General features: G+C 39.4%; 1 protein-coding gene across 2 annotated transcripts in view; it reads left to right on the top strand.

Annotated features, from left to right (window-relative positions):
- The window catches only part of LOC108703159 (eukaryotic elongation factor 2 kinase-like), a 64,481-nt gene extending 44,416 nt beyond the window's left edge, over positions 1–20,065 (top strand). For both annotated transcript variants that reach the window (XM_041579245.1, XM_041579246.1), the window contains 10 exons: positions 137–264; positions 1,077–1,275; positions 1,640–1,707; positions 1,794–1,865; positions 3,617–3,673; positions 13,513–13,647; positions 14,519–14,707; positions 15,606–15,730; positions 17,089–17,267; positions 18,640–20,065. In XM_041579245.1, the coding sequence (XP_041435179.1) occupies positions 137–264; positions 1,077–1,275; positions 1,640–1,707; positions 1,794–1,865; positions 3,617–3,673; positions 13,513–13,647; positions 14,519–14,707; positions 15,606–15,730; positions 17,089–17,267; positions 18,640–18,749 (1,262 nt within the window). In that variant the 3' untranslated portion in view covers positions 18,750–20,065. The remainder of the gene's footprint in view (positions 1–136; positions 265–1,076; positions 1,276–1,639; positions 1,708–1,793; positions 1,866–3,616; positions 3,674–13,512; positions 13,648–14,518; positions 14,708–15,605; positions 15,731–17,088; positions 17,268–18,639) is intronic.
- The last annotated feature ends 1,276 nt before the right edge of the window (positions 20,066–21,341 follow it).

Here is a 21,341-nt window from a genome sequence, read left to right as displayed (position 1 = left end):
CCAATGTGCCTTTAGAAATAAAAGAATTAAAATGACAGATTTACTTTACGCAAAGTGGAAACTGGCAAGTCACAATAAATATCTAATAATGTTGTGCCTACAGATTTCTTAAAATTATTTTCCTAAATGGTTACAGGGGTACGAGGAATGGCTTTGTTCTTTCATTCCCATGCTTGCAACAGAATTTGCAAAAGCATGGGACTGACACCCTTTGACATTTCGCCCCGAGAAAAGTCTGTTTTGGATAACTGCGCCAAAATGTTGGTAAGTGTTTCATTCTGATTTTTACAAGCTCAGTCTGACATGTATATATCATGTTAAAATTGTAATCCTCTGGGTCTGCATTTATAAAGTGGTATGAAAATAAGGTACATGCTATACAGTGTGGCACTGGTTTACTGGCATCCTAACAAATTACTTAAGCTGGGCATCAGGTGCCCCCCCATCTTTTAGCCAAATCCGCACATGTTCAGGAAAGTCTTTATGCATGTGTCTAGGACAGGACCCCTACTTGAGCTTCAGTAAGCAACTGGCTGCAGGGGATTTAAAACTTAAAAATTGATGCCTATATAGAAAACAGGGCCCTGATGAGGTCCTCAATGACACTCTGAATTTTCAGACCTATGCGACAGATATCTGGGTGATTTCAACCCAGGTATGGCTCCTATAGCTGTTACACAGGCCAGGTTCCACCTGGCCAATAACCCATACTAACCAGTCAGTAATAAGCTTGTTCAGACATAAGTAGAGCAATAAAAACAATAATTTGATTGTTTGCTATAGATCGCGGCTCAAGTGCAAATTTTCCCAGTGTTGATAAATGTGCCCCACTGTGGTCCGTTTTATTAGTAGACACAGGCACATTTTCTTTCACATTTATTATCTCTTTTTCTGTATTTCTGGATCGTCAGCTGACACCGTTGCTCACTGGGCATTTTCTGGTGTTCTTGGGGCCCCCTCTGGACTTACAGATATAAACCTTCCCTCCTCATGTTAATCAATATGATCACACCAATTTTTATGAATACTGTTTAGTGTGCATTATCCCTCATATGAATGGTGTTGTTTTTACCCAGCAAAGAGCCCAGACTGTTGTTCGTGGCATTGAAGAGAAATGTGGCAGCAACCGGGTCAGAACTATGTCTGGCAGCCGCCCACCTCTTCTCTCTCGTCTCTCTGAAAATTCTGGAGATGACATAAGCGACATGGCATTCGATTCCTTACCCAGCTCACCTTCCCCAGTCACCCCTCATGGACATAGATTTGATTCTCATGGTAAGAACAGAATCCGTATACAGTGTAATGTAAAGATTATTATTATGATTATTGCCCGAGTTCTAATGTTCTTTGAGTTGTGGCACACTGATGGCAGGGCTTTCTCTATCTCTGGGCAGCATGTTCTAGGGTAGAGAGATTGCCTGAAACCTTGTTGATATGAAAATTGCTCAGACGTTTGTATAATTGTTGCAAGTTGCCCTCGTTGAGAACTTTGCAGTGCATAATATGCTGTTGTAAATAGACATCAGATTATTACTGTGCTGCTGTGTTGGACTGTTTATATGATTTGAGTGATGTGACTGAACACTCCTGGAGCCAGTTTTCTTGCTTACATTTGTGTTTATTTCCTCTTCTTATTTAGGTTGGCCTATTTTTAACGAGGTTGACAACTTACATAACGAAGAAAACAATAACTTGGACAATCACAGAGTAGGTTGATTCATACTTTTCCTATATAGTTGTTTGAAAGACTTGTCTTTCATTTGTTTCATTTATTTTAATTATTTACATTTAAGGACTCTGAAAATGGAGGGGATAGTGGATGTCCCAGTGAAAAGAGAAGTGAATCCGATGAACTGGAACACAGAGTAAGTTAGAATCAACATTATTTCTGGGAGAGACGAGCGAAAACACATTCATCGTATTCACTGGGGCTATTGATATACAGTATAAAACAGTGATAATGTATCACTCCAATGTCAAACTGCCTCCCTGCCCCAGCCTCCAACAGTCCCCTGCCCTGCACGTATCTTTCTTTCCTTCATGATGCAAGGCAATCGGGTCTAGTATGGGATCATGGAGCAGCATATGGAGCAGGTCTGGGCCGACAGGACCCACTGGGTTTCTTCCTGGTGTTCTGTCAGCCTGGTCCAACTCTGTATCCATTTAGTTTAAACAGTAAGGTACAACTACATAGGATCTTTTGTTGGATGTCCTTGCTGTTGCCTGGCAAGATTTTGTGGGACAAGTAAGTCTATTTAGCCAAAGTCTCTTGTGTAGTTCCACCTTTATCAGCAGTTATAATTTCTTAGGTTAACAATGCAACATAAAACATTTGAAAACAGAAGGTATTTACTTGCCTTGTGCCGTATACATAGCACTGCCTGTAGCCTTCACAAAGTTTACTATTTTCAAAGCTTTATTAAAAATACCTCAATATAACTGAGCTTCTGGTCTACTTAAATAAGGCGCTGGGGCGACATTCACACTGCAAGAGTCAATATGCAGCACTCAACATCTCCTCTTAGCCGACTTCTGCCAAAACCAGAAGTTCAATTTTACTGATGTACAGAGGGTTTTTTTCAGATGCCTTGTAATATATCTCCATCTTATTTCAATTTAGGTACTGGGAGAGGGTGAGTGTGGGCAGTGTTTTTCCTTCTGTAATTTATTTTTGTAAGACTGAGCTAACCTGCGTGCTACAGAGATAAATCAATGTGACACACTAAACAAGGCAGCTAAAAAAGTATCTGTATAGCTGTAACAATTCACTTCCGGTTTAAGCAGAGTCCAGGCTAAGATGAGACGTTGAGTGCTGCATGATGGATCTTGCAAATTGAATGTTGCCCCATCGCCTTATTTCAGTAGACCAGAAGCAGAGTTATATCACAGTATTTTTATTAAAGCATTGCAAATAGTAAACTTTATGCAGGATAGATCTTATCTTAGTGCAGGGTAGAACATCTATTATACTAAAAATCTTTTAGTGTTACAGTTCCTTTAATAAACCAATGAGAGTTTAACTCTCCCATAAGACATTATGGGTGGCGACATGCAAATCACTCCTTTATGTTGCTTTGGCCAACTATGCATGCAGAACCACTGGTTTTATAGCACAGATACAGCCTAATAGTTCAGAGCTGGATATATGGTCCTGAACTATTAGGCTGTATCTGTGCTGTAAAACCAGTGGTTCTGGATGCATAGTTGGCCAAAGGAACATAAAGGAGTGATTTGCATGTCTCCGCCCATAATGCCTGATGTAAGAGTTAAACTCTCATTTTTGGTATTAAGGCAGTGCTATGTATATGGCACAATGCCAGTAAATACCTTTTGTTTTTAGAAGGTTTTATGTTGCATGTTTTGCATGTGAAGGGTATTTTGGCTCCCTTTATCCTGTCTCACTCTTACCAGGCTAGATTGATTCTCTGTTAGGTTAACAAAAACATTATCATCAGTAATGCTTATGGCAAGTTTACACTATAAGGTGCAAATCATCACTCTCATCTTGTTTGTAAATCTTCTCTGTAATATTTAAATGTCTGCATTGATATACTTGTCTGCTGCATTTGATATACTATTTATATTGTGTTTGGAATTGATATCTGCTTATGTGTAGATCCATAACGTCGGCAGGAGACGTGTTGAGTCAGAATCTGAGGACAGTTTTGGAAAGGTATTTACAATTAATGACATCGTAGTAACTGTTTTGTCTTCCACAATCATTCCTTCTACTATCATTCTGATATGCAGTAACAAAGCAGCAGTACTGGGATTGCCCAAATTCTGTTAAATGTTGTGCATCAACATTATTCTGTGCAATCATCTTTACATTTTACATTTCCAGATACATAATATATAAATACCTTAGCCAGGAATAATAAGAGTTAAGTGACCTGGCATCCTGGTGACTTGATTGAATAATAGAGCTAATAAGATGAGATACTGGGTTGGAGTAATATTTAAGCCAGAAAATGCAGCCATTTTACATGAAGATGTGTCCATTATTTATGTCCATTGTCCTTAATTAAGTCAACAAACACTGATCGAAAAATAATAAAGGGACATATATAATCTTCATGATACTGATTTAATTGAATATCTAGTACTGCTGATTTTGATGCCTAGTCTTCATTTGCTTGTCATGCTTTAACATTTCACATCATAAATTCCTTTTCTCCCAATCAGAGCAAAGGTGTAAATAAGGCCTATGTCATCCTTAACCCTTTAAATGCCACAGATCGTAGAATCTACGTTCTGTGGCAAAGGTACTTGAAATGCCACAGAACGTAGATTCTACGTTCTGCAGCACTTCCGGGTTCAGAAGCGGAGGAGCGGCTGTTAGAGCCGCTCGCTCCGTTCCTGCTCGATCCCCTGCCCCTAGGCAACGAGCAGAGCAGGGGATCGAGTGGCCCCTGGGGCGCGATCGCCCAGGGGCCCAAAAACAGCAGCAGGCACGTGTTACTTACGTGTCCTGCTGCTGCAGCCTGCACCGGATCGACGATCTCCGCCCCCACAGCACACAGACAGGAACCACGAGGCAGATGTCTTCCAGGGAGTCTTCCTGATCGCCTGCAACAGTCTCCAGCGATTTTTTCAGGTTAGTGCAACAATTACACACACAAACACACCAACACACACTTATTACAGTAATACACACTTAGATTCACACTTACACACACTTACACATACATTTTTGGGGATTGGGGGGGTCACTTACACTCACTGCACTTACACACATGTGCACACGCACACACGCGCACATAACATGTAATTTACCATTTGTACACACGCACACGCACATACATGGCATTGTGGCTTTTTTTTTTTTTTCTTATCGCATCGTCTCTTTTTTTGGCTGAAAAAAATGTTTTATTGCCATTACGAATAGCGTATTCGCTAACCGTACTGTGCAATATCTTTTTTATGTTATTTTGGTGATTATATTGCAATTTTGGGTATTTTGGTGCATTTTTAGCCATTTTATTGAATTTTTAGCCATTTTATTGCATTTTCAGCTCTGCGTATGTTGTGTTCACTTGTTTCTAGCCGTATAACCTGTTTGGCCCAGCTAAAATATTCAAACTGTGATTCTGACGGCCGATAACACTAGTCTGGAAAAAAAACATTGATTTTTGTGGTTTTATTGGATTTTTTTGCATTTCACTCTTTACTGCCTTATTTTGTTTTGCCTTGTAAATTTTATCTACTTTATATCCATTTGGGGGTCTCTGTGCGCCACATAGTTTGGTATATCTATGCATATTGGGCATCAAAGTGTTCAGTAGACCCCTGGCGTTCATATTTAGGATGTTTTATGCTGATACGTTACGAAATGTGGGGCATATAATGGGGTAAAATTCAAGCTTTGTGACGATTTTCAGAAATTTGATAAAAACCGTTATGTTCAGCATTGCTTTGCAGTTTGGCAGTTTGCAGTACAAACACTTATTTACCCATATTGGATTCGTCAGAATGTGTACTTTCTGAAAATATATGGTTTTCTGGGGTCTCTGTACTGTTAGGGGGGTCTAATGTCGCATAATACACACACCAGGTGCTCATATTGCAGCAGCCAGCGCGTCAGCCGTGAAAATGTATATACACTATTGTCATTTGGGGGTCTCTGTACACCACATAGTTTGGTATATCTATGCATACTGGGCATCAAAGTGTTCAGTAGACCCCTGGCGTTCATATTTAGGATGTTTTATGCTGATACGTTAAGAAATGTGGGGCATATAATGGGGTAAAATTCAAGCTTTGTGACGATTTTCAGAAATTTGATAAAAACCGTTATTTTCAGCATTGCTTTGCAGTTTGGAAGTTTGCAGTAGAAACACTTATTTACCCATATTGGATTCGTCAGAATGTGTACTTTCTGAAAATATATGGTTTTCTGGGGTCTCTGTACTGTTAGGGGGGTCTAATGTCGCATAATACACACACCAGGTGCTCATATTGCAGCAGCCAGCGCGTCAGCCGTGAAAATGTATATACACTATTGTCATTTGGGGGTCTCTGTACACCACATAGTTTGGTATATCTATGCATACTGGGCATCAAAGTGTTCAGTAGACCCCTGGCGTTCATATTTAGGATGTTTTATGCTGATACGTTAAGAAATGTGGGGCATATAATGGGGTAAAATTCAAGCTTTGTGACGATTTTCAGAAATTTGATAAAAACCGTTATGTTCAGCATTGCTTTGCAGTTTGGCAGTTTGCAGTAGAAACACTTATTTACCCATATTGGATTCTTCAGAATGTGTACTTTCTGAAAATATATGGTTTTCTGGGGTCTCTGTACTGTTAGGGGGGTCTAATGTCGCATAATACACACACCAGGTGCTCATATTGCAGCAGCCAGCGCGTCAGCCGTGAAAATGTATATACACTATTGTCATTTGGGGGTCTCTGTGCGCCACATAGTTTGGTATATCTATGCATATTGGGCATCAAAGTGTTCAGTAGACCCCTGGCGTTCATATTTAGGATGTTTTATGCTGATACGTTACGAAATGTGGGGCATATAATGGGGTAAAATTCAAGCTTTGTGACGATTTTCAGAAATTTGATAAAAACCGTTATTTTCAGCATTGCTTTGCAGTTTGGCAGTTTGCAGTAGAAACACTTATTTACCCATATTGGATTCGTCAGAATGTGTACTTTCTGAAAATATATGGTTTTCTGGGGTCTCTGTACTGTTAGGGGGGTCTAATGTCGCATAATACACACACCAGGTGCTCATATTGCAGCAGCCAGCGTCAGCCGTGAAAATGTATATACACTATTGTCATTTGGGGGTCTCTGTACACCACATAGTTTGGTATATCTATGCATACTGGGCATCAAAGTGTTCAGTAGACCCCTGGCGTTCATATTTAGGATGTTTTATGCTGATACGTTACGAAATGTGTGGCATATAATGGGGTAGAATTCAAGCTTTGTGACGATTTTCAGAAATTTGATAAAAACCGTTATGTTCAGCATTGCTTTGCAGTTTGGCAGTTTGCAGTAGAAACACTTATTTACCCATATTGGATTCGTCAGAATGTGTACTTTCTGAAAATATATGGTTTTCTGGGGTCTCTGTACTGTTAGGGGGGTCTAATGTCGCATAATACACACTCCAGGTGCTCATATTGCAGCAGCCAGAGCGTCAGCCGTGAAAATGTATATACACTATTGTCATTTGGGGGTCTCTGTGCGCCACATAGTTTGGTATATCTATGCATATTGGGCATCAAAGTGTTCAGTAGACCCCTGGCGTTCATATTTAGGATGTTTTATGCTAAGTTATGAAATGTGGGGCATATAATGGGGTAAAATTCAAGCTTTGTGACGATTTTCAGAAATTTGATAAAAACCGTTATGTTCAGCATTGCTTTGCTGTTTGCCAGTTTGCAGTAGAAACACTTATTTACCCATATTGGATTCGTCAGAATGTGTACTTTCTGAAAATATATGGTTTTCTGGGGTCTCTGTACTGTTAGGGGGGTCTAATGTCGCATAATACGCACACCAGGTGCTCATATTGCAGCAGCCAGCGCGTCAGCCATGAAAATGTATATACACTATTGTCATTTGGGGGTCTCTGTGCGCCACATAGTTTGGTATATCTATGCATACTGGGCATCAAAGTGTTCAGTAGACCCCTGGCGTTCATATTTAGGATGTTTTATGCTGATACGTTACGAAATGTGTGGCATATAATGGGGTAGAATTCAAGCTTTGTGACGATTTTCAGAAATTTGATAAAAACCGTTATGTTCAGCATTGCTTTGCAGTTTGGCAGTTTGCAGTAGAAACACTTATTTACCCATATTGGATTCGTCAGAATGTGTACTTTCTGAAAATATATGGTTTTCTGGGGTCTCTGTACTGTTAGGGGGGTCTAATGTCGCATAATACACACTCCAGGTGCTCATATTGCAGCAGCCAGAGCATCAGCCGTGAAAATGTCTATACATATTGTCATTTGGGGGTCTCTGTGCGCCACATAGTTTGGTATATCTATGCACATTGGGCATCAAACTGTTTAGTAGACCCATATGTTTATATTTAGGATGCTTTATGCTGGTAATGATACATGGACAATACGATGCTGGAAAGTTGAAGCTTTGAGGCAATTTCCAGATATTTCACCAAAACCGCCAAATTTGGCAAAGCCTTGCGACTCAGTAGTTTGGAGCAGAAAGGCATGGGTACCCATTTTAGATTCTGTAGAATGTGTACTTTCCAAAAATATATGGGGTTGGGGGGTAAACATCTATTTCTGTGTTTTTACCCCACAAAAATGCAGTGAATGTGTTAATTTTTCATTAGCTGAAGTTACCCACCGGACAATTTGTATGTGCTAACTTCATTTTGGGGCCTCTAAATGCCATATACTTTGGTAAACTTATGAACGATGGCCACCAAAATGTTCTGAGGAACCCTGGCAATCATATTTAGGGTGCTTTTTCTTAGTACGTAATGACACATGGGTGATATGGTGCTGGGAAGTTGAAGCTTTGAGGCAATTTTCAGATATTTCACCAAAACCGACAACTTTGGGAAAGCCTTGCGACTCAGTAGTTTGGAGCAATAAGGCATGGGTACCCATTTTAGATTCGGTAGAATGTGTACTTTCCAAAAATGTATGGGTTTGGGGGGTAAACATATATTTCTGTGTTTTTACCCCACAAAAATGCAGTCAATGTGTTGATTTTTCATTAGCTGAAGTTACCCACGGGACTGTTTGTATGCGCTAACTTCATTTTGGGGCCTCTAAATGCCAGATACTTTGGTAAACCTATGAACAATGGCCACCAAACTGTTCGGAGTAACCCTGGCAATCATATTTAGGGTGCTTTTTCTTAGTATGTAATGACACATGGGTGATATGGTGCTGGGAAGTTGAAGCTTTGAGGCAATTTTCAGATATTTCACCAAAACCGACAACTTTGGGAAAGCCTTGCGACTCAGTAGTTTGGAGCAATAAGGCATGGGTACCCATTTTAGATTCGGTAGAATGTGTACTTTCCAAAAATGTATGGGTTTGGGGGGTAAACATATATTTCTGTGTTTTTACCCCACAAAAATGCAGTCAATGTGTTGATTTTTCATTAGCTGAAGTTACCCACGGGACTGTTTGTATGCGCTAACTTCATTTTGGGGCCTCTAAATGCCAGATACTTTGGTAAACCTATGAACAATGGCCACCAAACTGTTCGGAGGAACCCTGGCAATCATATTTAGGGTGCTTTTTCTTAGTACGTAATGACACATGGGTGATATGGTGCTGGGAAGTTGAAGCTTTGAGGCAATTTTCAGATATTTCACCAAAACCGACAACTTTGGGAAAGCCTTGCGACTCAGTAGTTTGGAGCAGAAAGGCATGGGTACCCATTTTAGATTCAGTAGAATGTGTACTTTCCAAAAATATATGGGTTTGGGGGGTAAACATATATTTCTGTGTTTTTACCCCACAAAAATGCAGTCAATGTGTTGATTTTTCATTAGCTGAAGTTACCCACGGGACTGTTTGTATGCGCTAACTTCATTTTGGGGCCTCTAAATGCCAGATACTTTGGTAAACCTATGAACAATGGCCACCAAACTGTTCGGAGTAACCCTGGCAATCATATTTAGGGTGCTTTTTCTTAGTACGTAATGACACATGGGTGATATGGTGCTGGGAAGTTGAAGCTTTGAGGCAATTTTCAGATATTTCACCAAAACCGACAACTTTGGGAAAGCCTTGCGACTCAGTAGTTTGGAGCAATAAGGCATGGGTACCCATTTTAGATTCGGTAGAATGTGTACTTTCCAAAAATGTATGGGTTTGGGGGGTAAACATATATTTCTGTGTTTTTACCCCACAAAAATGCAGTCAATGTGTTGATCTTTCATTAGCTGAAGTTACCCACGGGACTGTTTGTATGCGCTAACTTCATTTTGGGGCCTCTAAATGCCAGATACTTTGGTAAACTTATGAACAATGACCACCAAAATGTTCAGAGGAACCCTGGCAATCATATTTAGGGTGCTTTTTCTTAGTACGTAATGATACATGGGTGATATGGTGCTGGGAAGTTGAAGGTTTGAGGAAATTTTCAGATATTTCACCAAAACCGACAATTTTGGGAAAGCCTTGCGACTCAGTAGTTTGGAGCAGAAAGGCATGGGTACCCATTTTAGATTCAGTAGAATGTGTACTTTCCAAAAATATATGGGTTTGGGGGGTAAACATATAATTCTGTGTTTTTACCCCACAAAAAATGCAGTCAATGTGTTGATTTCTCAGTAGCTGAAGTAAAGTCCTGAACAATTTGGATGTGCTAACTACATATTGGTGTCTCTAAATGCCAGATACTTTGGTAAACCTATGCATAATGGGTATCAAATTGTTCAGTGGACCCCTGGCAATCATATTTCAGGTGCTTTTTCTTGGTACCTAATATAGTTTGGGATATGCGGAGCAGCAAAATAAAACCTTTGAAATGATTTTTCAGAATTTTGAATTTTTTGTTGAAAAACCGCTATGTTCAGACAAGCTTTTATGTTTGGTAGTTGGGAGTAGAGAGACATAGTTACCCATTTTGTAATCGGCAGAATGTGTACTTTTCAAAAATGTATGGTTTTCTGGGGTAAACCTACGGTTTCAGGATTTTTTGCCTTGGAATCTAAAGCATGCCGTTTTCTGCCTTAGTGCTTTCAAAATTTGGTAATAGACTGCCGGGAGTTTTTGCTGTACAGAAATCCTAAATCTCCCTAAAACTATACATATCTGGTATTGGCACGTTCGAGAGACATAAGGCTTTCCAAATCAGTTGGATTTTCATCCGTAAAATGAAATATTTTTCTGGTATAAATTGATATACGATGAAAAATGGTAATTTTTCATTTTTTTTTGGTATTTAGCACTATAAATTTTTTTGCACAGGTGTAAATACATGAAAACTCAGGCAGATTTAGAAAGCTCAGTTTCTACCGAAAAAAACAATGTATAGTTTTCCTAGGTAAACTATAGGTTTCCCCTCAGAAAATGCCCCTAAAGTGAGAGAGCACAAAATGTTTCAAAAACGGCTGGCATTTCGCGTAACCAAAATGTGAAATTCTGCTGGCACTTAAAAGGTTAAAAACAGTCCTCGGAGTAAACTGGTGATTCTGCATGATTTTATGTTGGAGTTTCCATTGAGTCACTGCTTTTGTCACCAATTCATTTACCAGCGTCCTTGTTATCTGCACATGTTTGGATGGATTAAAAACTTGAGCCTTAAAATTAGGCTCAATAATAATAGGCTTAAAGGGGAGGTTCACTTAAAAGCTAACCACAATAAATAAACAATGAAAACCATTTACAAATTGTCACAGAATATTACCCTCTACATCATGTTAAAGGTTAATTTAAAGGTGAACAACCCTTTTAATGGCACATTTATCCTACTTTCACTGATATTAATTAGGAAATGTGTTATTTAAACATTATCCAACCCAAAATTTATGTAGATATTTTAATTGCCTTAAGATGGCCGAGTCGGCAGCTTATTGGCCCGTGTATGGGGCCCCCCGGAGGGCTTCCCCGATCGAGATTTGGCCCGAAAGTCGGCCAGATCTCGATCAGATGGGACTAAAAATCCCGTCGGATCAGGGCCGCATCTGGCCCACGATCGGATCAGCCCGAAATTGCCCACCTCAAGGTGGGCATATCGGGTAGAGTCGCCAAACGAGCGGATCTCTCCGTGCATGCCCACCTTTACAATGCTCCACTTTAGATATTCATTGGATGTTAAGTACAACATTGAAAACTTTTATATGCTGAAATACAGGAAAAATTGCTGTAGTCCTATTAAAATGTGGTTAGTACTCACTTATATATGGATAGATAGTATCTACAGCTATAGACAGACAGTAGGGTTTATATATCACGTGAAGGACATGGTGGATATAACTTAATATTTTTTTGCACTTTTGTAACCCTGTCCAGCATTTAGCACCCTAGTCATTGAGAGGCAGGAGCATCAATTGGCACTAAGTGTAATGTATGTGTTGCACCCAACAGTGCTGCACTTTGCAAGTTGTTTTGGATTTTTAATGTGCCAACCAATTATCCATCCAATCATGGGGCTGAAAGATGTCTGCATTTTCTATTCTGTGTCCTGTTTGAAACACCTCATGTTAAATGATACACTTGTGTGAAAAAGGCATGTTCGGATATTGCATTCATATTGTTATTTCCTAGATGTGTAACAGAGTATTTGTATCATTGTGATGATTATGCGGCTGCTGTGTGAATGCAAGGGGAGCTTTCAAGCTGCAAGCAATAAAGACACAGGACTTGTATGAGCTCTACATTTTTAAGCTAAGATTGCTATTTACGTATGTAGCAGTATAGTTTAATATCAAACTCCTACATTCTGGAAAAAGATATGCTTTGTCATTCACAAATAGTTTAAATTCTATAATGTTATAAAACCTGTATACACATATCTGCAGTAATTGTAGCAAAGATAGGCAAATGGTTCTAAAATATCCTGCATAAAAGCTAAAATAAGGATATGTTCCATGTAGGGGCAATTTGTGTTTTAGTAGCTATCTTTAATTAGATTCACAACTGGAGAGTCTTTATTCTAATTTGACTCTTAATTTTTCTGCTTTTCATGTAATTTGCTGCTATGCACGAGCAGTGTTTGCTTTGATCAGGGGGTAATACACAATTGAGACTATTAATAATAATATAATGGGCTATTCATGTTGGCTATCTCAGTACAGCCATTCTTTTATTACATATATTACAGTACAGTCATTTATTATGAATGAGGCAGGTGTAGAAAGCAGTGTAATTGCCTCATTGAAATCCTCCTTGTTATTAGAGGAAAGCTTAGAAATCAAAGGAGAGAATAATTGCCAGCCAGAGTTCATAGATCATGGGGCAGATTCACTAAGGGTCGAATTTCGAAGTTAAAAATACTTCGAAATTCGACCCTCGAATTGAAATCCTTCGACTTCGAATATCGAAGTGGAAGGATTTAGCGCTAATCCTGCGATCGATCGATCGAAGGATTTTTCGTTTGATCGAACGATTAAATCCTTCTAATCGAACGATTCGAACGATTTTAATCCAACGATCGAAGGAAAATCCTTCGATCAAAAAAAGGTTAGCAAACCTATGGGGACCTTCCCCATAGGCTAACATTGACTTCGGTAGGTTTTATCTACCGAAGTAGGGGGTCGAAGTTTTTTTTAAAGGGAAAGTACTTCGACTATCGAATGGTCGAATAGTCGAACGATTTTTACTTCGAATCGTTCGATTTCGTTCGAATTCGAACGAATTTAACCAATTCGATGGTCGAAGTACCCAAAAAATACTTTGAAATTCGAATTTTTTTCATTCGAATCCTTCACTCGAAGTTAGTGAATCTGCCCCCATATGTAATAGTGTTGTAATAATCATCCCATGGCAGATTTAGGCAGAAGCTATTATTGCGTAAACACTGTTTTTTGGGGGTTTTTTTGTGATGTTTTGTAGGTCAGCGTTGAGAAATGGAACCAGTTCCACGCTTCTCGAGTTAATGTCCACAGACCCTCCTGTGTGGCTTTTGAAGTACAAAGACTTAATGCTCTGGAACTAGAGAAGAAAATTGGGAAATCGATTCTTGGAAAGGTATAAACATGTCATCATATAGCATATTAGCAGAGAAATATCATTAGCTTGACTCTGTATCTAATGCACTTATATAAGGGCGAAGACACACAGAGCTACTAGTAGCAGCTACTTGTAACAGCTACAGATTATTTACTGAGAACAGTCTCTCTACGTGTGTTTTAGCAGAGGCAATTATCAGCATTGTCTATGGCAGGTTATTTTCTGGATTTTGTAGCTGTTACTAGTAAAGGTATGGGACCTGTTATCCAGAATGCTCGGGACCAGGGGCTTTCCGGATAACGGATCTTTCTGTAATTTGGATCTCCATATCTTAAGTCTTCTAGAAAATCATGTAAACATTAAATAACCCCCATAAGATGATTTTGCTTCCAATAAGGATTAATTATATCTTAGATTGGATCATGTACAAGGTACTGTTTTCTTATTACAGAGAAAAAAAATTGGGATTATTTGGATAAAATGGAGTCTGTGGGAGACAGCCTTTCAATAATTCAGAGCTTTCTGACTAATGGGTTTCCGAATAACGGATTCTGTACCTCCATGTTTCTTCACCCTAAAAGGGAAAATACAGGTTGTGTTACATATTATTGTGCAGTAACCTATGAAAAATATGGACAGTTTTGGCCTCCAGTCTTCCCAGACCCTCTTAGCTCCCCCCTTACCCCACCTACTTTGTTTTTATTCCCCCCCTGAAAAAGATCACCTGTTTTGGGCAATATTACTAGCTAATCTTTTCATTAAGAAATTGAGAATAGACTTATCAGGAAGTATAATGTTTAATAGGGATTTTTAACTCTTTACGTTATTTAGCCCTTGGTATCTGTTTAATAAGGCAATACATACAATAGGTTATTTCCGGTTGTTCCAGGTTCACTTGGCCATGGTGCGTTATCATGAAGGGGGACGTTTCTGTGAGAAAGACAAGGAATGGGATCAGGAATCTGCCATTTTTCATCTGGAACATGCTGCTCATTGTGGGGAACTTGAAGCCATTATTGGACTTGGCCTCATGTACTTGCAGTCGCCCCATCACATATTGACTGATGTAACTGTTCAGGTAAGCCGATAGTTTGGTGTAAGCGTCTGTTACCTTACTACTTATTAAACCAGCTAAGGAGCTCATTAGGGCATTACTTTGTATACAGACGCTATCAAATTAAAGGGTTGATCTATTATAGACAGCACGGTGGAAACCAGAATTGATTGAAAACAATTTGATCTGTTCTGCAATTAAAGGAGAACTTTACCAAAAAAAAATAACATTAGTTTGATATCATGGAAATAAGAAACTCAATCTAATCAATTAAAAATTCTATACCAGTTCTGAAATAATCAATGTACTCTTCAGTAGCGATGGGCAAATCTGACCTGTCTCTCCGAAAATTTTGCCAAATGCATTGGTCTATGGGTGACATTTTTTTCTTTTTGATGCGCGACAATTGTTTTTTGTTTTTTTTTTCAGCATTGCACTTTTTTTCACCCATTGGAGTCTTTCGGGGTCTTTTTCGCAGGAAAACCTGGTGAAAAATGTAGCTCACCACTACTCTTCAGTATTCTCCCTATCCCCCCTCTTAGCAGGATTTTGTTTGACAATAAGGTTATTGTGTGTTCCCTAAACCTGGGCAATGGATTAGAGCTAAGGGCCTTTCAAAATAAATTAACACACCACAAAGCTGCATGTAGACAGACTGACTATGGCAGTTTGTCAGAACGAATTTAGCTGCTTTGAGCAGTTCACCCGTCACACATCCAAATCCTTACTCTCTGATACAAAAATCAGGAATTCTTGCCATGTGGCTCTGGGGAAAGCTGAAGCCATATATATTGCTTGTACAGCCATATTTAGTCCCTAGGTCTCAATTAGAACAGTGCTGTTCTCCACCTGTATACACAGAACAAGTATTATATTTCATTTGCCATTGTATAAAGATTTATTTTGTCTTACTTCCATGTAGGACACGGGAGATAACAGAATAAAGGGATTCAACTATTTGTTGATGGCAGCAGAAGCCGGAGACCGTCCTTCCATGATTCACGTTGCCCGAGCTTTCGACACTGGTGTGAATCTTGGTTCTGACAGGTAATGTCCCCATCAAGCCTAATCATGTGCTGGTTACCACATACTGGACATGGTATTACTGTATGGCAGTGATCCCCAACCAGTAGCTCGTGAGCAACATGTTGCTCTCCAGCCCCTTGGATGTTGCTCCCAGTGGCCTCAAAGCAGGTACTAATTATTGAGTTCCTAGCTTCGAGGCAAGTTTTGGTTGTATAAAAACCAGATGTACTGCCAAACAGAGTCTCAATGTAGGGTGACAATCCACATAGGGGCTACTAAATGGCCAATCACACCACTTATTTGGCACCCCAAGAACATTTTTCATGCTAGTGTTGCTCCCCAACTCCTTTTACTTCTGAATGTTGCTCACGGGTTCAAAAGGTTGGGGATCCCTGCTGTATGGCATATAGACTGTTCTCTGCATTTTATGGCAGCCTAATGATATGTTATTATAAATCCCCATAAGTGCCAAACAAAATTTTTTCAATGACAATACCTGGAAAGCAAATGAAGTTCCCAGAAATCTAGCTGTCAATAACACTAGTTGAGGGGTATTCTCTGTACTTGTGGTTTTGATTAATTAAAGCATAGTCATTTATAGCGACATTTCACAGATTATAATCTCACTAACACAGTGGTAGGAAAGAGAATTATATCAGGCAAATCTAGTCCATATTGTACATGTTGATTAAATTAATTAGCAGGAAAGTTAAACTGCAGCCATGCCATGCATGGATTTTCACTGAACAACAGAATAAAAACCCTTTCCTATAAAATAGAATATTGTCAAGGAATAGTTTATTTGTAGGTTGTGAATGTGCTTTTTCTTTGTTATTACTGGTTCTTTAGTACCGTGTGCCCAAACATGTATAACTATTGAAAAGGCTGTTACTCATGTGAAGGATCAGTGTCGGACTGGGCCGGCACGACACTGGGAAAAAACCTGGTGGGCCCTGTTGGCCCAGATCCGCTTCTTAGTGTTGCGCGACCCCTCTTTGTCGGGGGTCACGGCAAAATAAAGTTTTTGCGTGTGCGCACAAACGCTGCGCCACGTGTACAAACTAATGTGGTGCCGTGCACACACGCAGAGACCCAGCACCGTGCACATATGCAGAAATGCGCCGCGGCGCACTAGAGTGGCAGTGGGTGCCGGAGGAGGGCCCTGGGGTAGTAGCCCCGGTGGGCCCCAGTCTGAACCTGTGGATAATGAAGTTTTTGGGTTTTATGAGAAGAAACCAACTGCCTTATACAAGTATATAGAGGGAAGGACACCAATTATAAGCCATCTTATTACAGTTCTAATGCTGAGACTTTCTTTATACTGTTTGATATTTATCTGACAACCGATGGCTTCCCTTTTACAAATTGTCACAATTTAGGATACAGGACTGGCAAGAAGCCCTCTTCTGGTACGATTCTGCACTCAACATGACAGATTATGATGAAGGTGGCGAATATGATGGAACTCAAGATGAACCAAAATACTTGCTGCTGGCCAGAGAGGCGGAAATGTTACTTACTGGGGGATTTAACCTTCAGAAGGACCCACAGCGATCTGGTAAATCCGTTCTTTTCCAATACCTACTATCAAAACGTTCAGCATAATAAGCAAATAAGAACTGAACCCCTGGGCTGGGATCTTTAGATCACCGAAGGAAGTGTCAGAGAAAAGAGACTGAAGCTACTTTCAGCAACTTTAAAAAAAACGTACAAAATCTGCGGCTTCATTTATTTACCACCTGCTTGAAAACTGCCTAATACTGTATCTCGCAGTGGCTGATAAAAAAATTACCATCATGCCCATTAATCCATAAAGACCCAGTTCAGAGCTGTGCAGTGAGATTGGCGGCCATATTTGTCTCTGTCACATACTGTGAGAGCCATGGTCGTGCTGGAGCATGCGCATTGAAATCCTGGACCAGTTTGGCTTATAGTGCAAATGGCTCCAGATGGGATCAGAGGGGTCTAAGCTCTGACAGAATGATGAAGCCAAACATGGTGGCTGTCAACACAAAGGGGTACTTTTTGGGAAGTATGGATGATGCAGTTGGGGAGGCCTTTACACTGGCCATACTGTATATAAAAGGCTTTTTTTTAAAGTTCAATTATTCATTGTTTCTGGGGGGAGCCATCTAGTCTTTGGTATTTTTTAAAGCAGAACTAAACCCTAAAAATATATAGCTAAAAATGCCTATTTTATATTTTGAACCGGACTAAAGGTTCAGCATCTCTATAGTAATAATGATCCAGGCCTTTAACGTTGTCGCTGAAGTTTCCCATCTTGGATTTTGTTAGGAGTGTCTGTGATACACAAATGCTCCGTGTGCTTTGAGCAGTTTAGGGGTAATCATAAATCAGCATAAGAAAAAAAATATCCCAAAGCTGCAGCTAGAGGTGCAACATTCATATAATTACCCAGTATATTTTAAGGGAAACTTCACCCGGAGCTCCCCCCCCCCCCAAGTAAAGTTAAAATACATTTAAGAAATTTCTTAAATGAAATCATGAATCATAAATCATCAAGAAGAAATTGAGGTCATATAAGCTGATGCTACAGGGCTGATTATTAAATTTGATACTTATCGTGCTGTTATCTGAGCTGCTATGTGCCAATAATTGACTTATTTACTAATCAGCATTATATTGTGACATTTGATATGATATATATTCAGTATCTTGTGTGTCATAGAGCATGTGGCATGAATCAGCAAAAGAGAAGTTGGGGAGCTACTGGGGCATCTTTCTAGGCACAGATCTTCAATGCTAAAGGGCTGTGGTTGCCTTGGGCTGGTACAGAAGCTTACAGCATAATGTACAACATTTCTGCAATACTTAGTCCTTTAATAGAAGAAAATTGTCTTTTTTTTTAAGAGAACCCACCTGCAATAATTGCTCATTTATGATTATTGTCATTTCTGGCTTCTTTCTAGGTGACTTGTACACAGAAGCGGCTGAGGCAGCAATGGAAGCAATGAAAGGAAGGTTAGCCAATCAGTACTACCAGAAGGCAGAGGAGGCCTGGGCCTGTATGGAGGAGTAGTACTTCTGGCCTTGAACAAAAGCACAAAGGCAGCTTAACAATGGCAGCAGACTGAACCATTTGAGTTTGTTACAGAATTTGTTTATATTTCCTGGATTGTTCTAATGCTTGTTTACATTGAGAAAATATACAGAATCTTATATTTTGTAAGTGATATTTGAGGGGCTGAGTATATCCACAGTTCTACTCCCTGTCAGTGTACCTTTTTACCAACCTAAAAAGCAAATTTCTGCACCTTAACTTGCATTGCCAGACGGCAACCTTTTCCCTGTATCGCAGGAATCATTTATCTCACATGTACAAATCCACAAATAGGAACGATATAATTAACATGTTTACCCATGCTGGCTGCCTTCAAGGCAACTATAATTCTAGGATTTATTGTTCCTGCACCAAAGAAAGTTTTAATATATATGGGCATAAATTAGAGGTTATTCTGCTTATACATGGAGGACAATCATAAGCAAACATAATAATTATATGTTTTGACTTGGTCCATACTGAGCCCCCAGGGCCATCTCCACTGCTGTGTTGTCTGCTCCACGAGTATTGTAAAGGAATGCCACTGCCAGTGATTTATGGTGTTATGTTGGCTGCAGTTTTCCTAGAGAAGGTAATGTTTATCAAGATACTTGTTGTGCAGTAGATTGTATATCCTTAGATTTATGGCACCTACCATCATTTTTGCCTAATGAATTTTGCCAAGGGGGAAAAATGCATAGAGAAAATTGCCATGGCGTTTTTGGAGAAAACTGCGCCACAGTTATCTTGGTTATAACTAGCTATGCACCAAAGCCGGGGTTCAGTTCGGGATTCGGCCTTTTTCAGCAGGATTTGGCTTCGGCCGGATACTTGTGCCTGGCCGAAACCAAATCCTAATTTGCATATGTAAATTAGGGGCGGAAGGGAAAAATCACATTACTTTTTTTCACAAAACAAGGAAGTAAACATTTTTTATCCCACTTTTTCCTTTCCCGCCCCTAATATGCATATGCAAAATTGGATTTGGCTGAATCCCACATAGTGGATTTGGTGCGTCCCTAGTCATAACTATAGCTTTTCTCATTCTCAGTGCAGCGTGGTCAGGTTGCTAACTGGCCATCCCAAAATGATCAGGTGCCCTGCATGATTATAATGCAACAAGCTGCATGAGAGCATATCATTTTTAAGAAGAATTTAACCAGCTCTCTGGCTGGTGGCTAAATCCTGGAGATGCTATTCATAAATGGATTTTGCCAACTTTCCGCTGTTGACAGGTTTGAAATTCTCTATCTTTAAATAGACCCGATGAGAGACCAAAGTAAAGAGATTTCTCTCTGGGACAGAGTCCCAACCTCCATTAGTTTTCTACAACTAAGTACATAAACATATATGAAATGTTCATTTATTCTCTGATCAGGATTAATCTTAACAAATGTCTCAGTGCAGAAGTTTCCTGTCACTCAGATATAAAGGGCTTTTAATATTGGGAGAATTGTGATTTACTGCGTTTATGTGAAGCTTCAAATTCAGTTAAATGTGTGAATTTGGCACTATGGACCATGCAGATGGGAATAACATTTTCCTTACATGGTTGTGGCAATGTTTTGTTAAATGGGCAGCAAACACCCCCCACCAACATCAGCCTAATAAATAGGAGTTGTAGTAAACTGCATTCGGATGTTGGTTTTAACCGAACAGTGAAATTGTAAGTACCGTATATACTCGAGTATAAGCCGTCCCGAGTATAAGCCGAGGTACCTAATTTTACCTCCAAAAACTGGGAAAGCTTATTGACTCGAGTATAAGCCTAGGGTGAGAAATGCAGAAGCTTCTGGTAAGTTTCAATCAAAAAATTGAGGGTTTCTGCTCCCATTGGAGGTGCCGGCATCTCGTTTTTGGATGTCGGTGAATATCCTTGGAGACTATTCTTAGGCGCCAGCGACTATTCTTAGGCACCGGTGACTATTCTAAGGCGCCGGCGACTATTCTAAGGCGCCGGCGACCGTTTTTGCACTTGACCCGAGTATAAGCCTAGGTAGAGTTTTTCAGCATATTTTGGTGGCTGAAAAACTCGGCTTATACTCGAGTATATACGGTACTTTTATTTTACACTTTACCCTAATTCCGTGGCTCTTCAGATCAACTCAAGAAAGGAGATAAGTGGAAAATCCCTAAAATAATGATGTTTGTAAGGTAAAAACGATCATATATTGTGCTTTTGCAATGGAAAAATAAAAATAGATTTTTTTTTCTCCATATTTTAATTTAAAGAAAAAGCTGATTATATTTTTAAGACAAGCCCTATTTATATGGCTCATGCAGGTTTATAATTTAAACCCACTAAAATGGCAGTGCCCCAATGACTTCTGCACGTTGTTTCTTTATTTTATTTATTTTTTCTTGTTTATTTTTTAGTGTCATGAATTTTCATATAAAACTAACTTTGCTTTGGGATTTTGCATAATTTGTCATTGTGGATGATTAATTTCACAAAATGCTGAATAAGTAAGTATTAGTAGGGGGTTGAAGTATAGAAAATGTTGATGATTTTTTTTTTTTTTATTCGGATGCCAGAGGATCGTTTAAATTAGTTTTTTTTGTGTTCTGTGT

This window comes from Xenopus laevis, chromosome 9_10S (assembly GCF_017654675.1).
Source record: "Xenopus laevis strain J_2021 chromosome 9_10S, Xenopus_laevis_v10.1, whole genome shotgun sequence".
Classification (NCBI taxonomy): Eukaryota; Metazoa; Chordata; class Amphibia; order Anura; family Pipidae; genus Xenopus; species Xenopus laevis.
The sequence above is the reverse complement of the archived record's forward strand: the minus strand, read 5'-3'. Positions and strand labels throughout refer to the sequence as shown.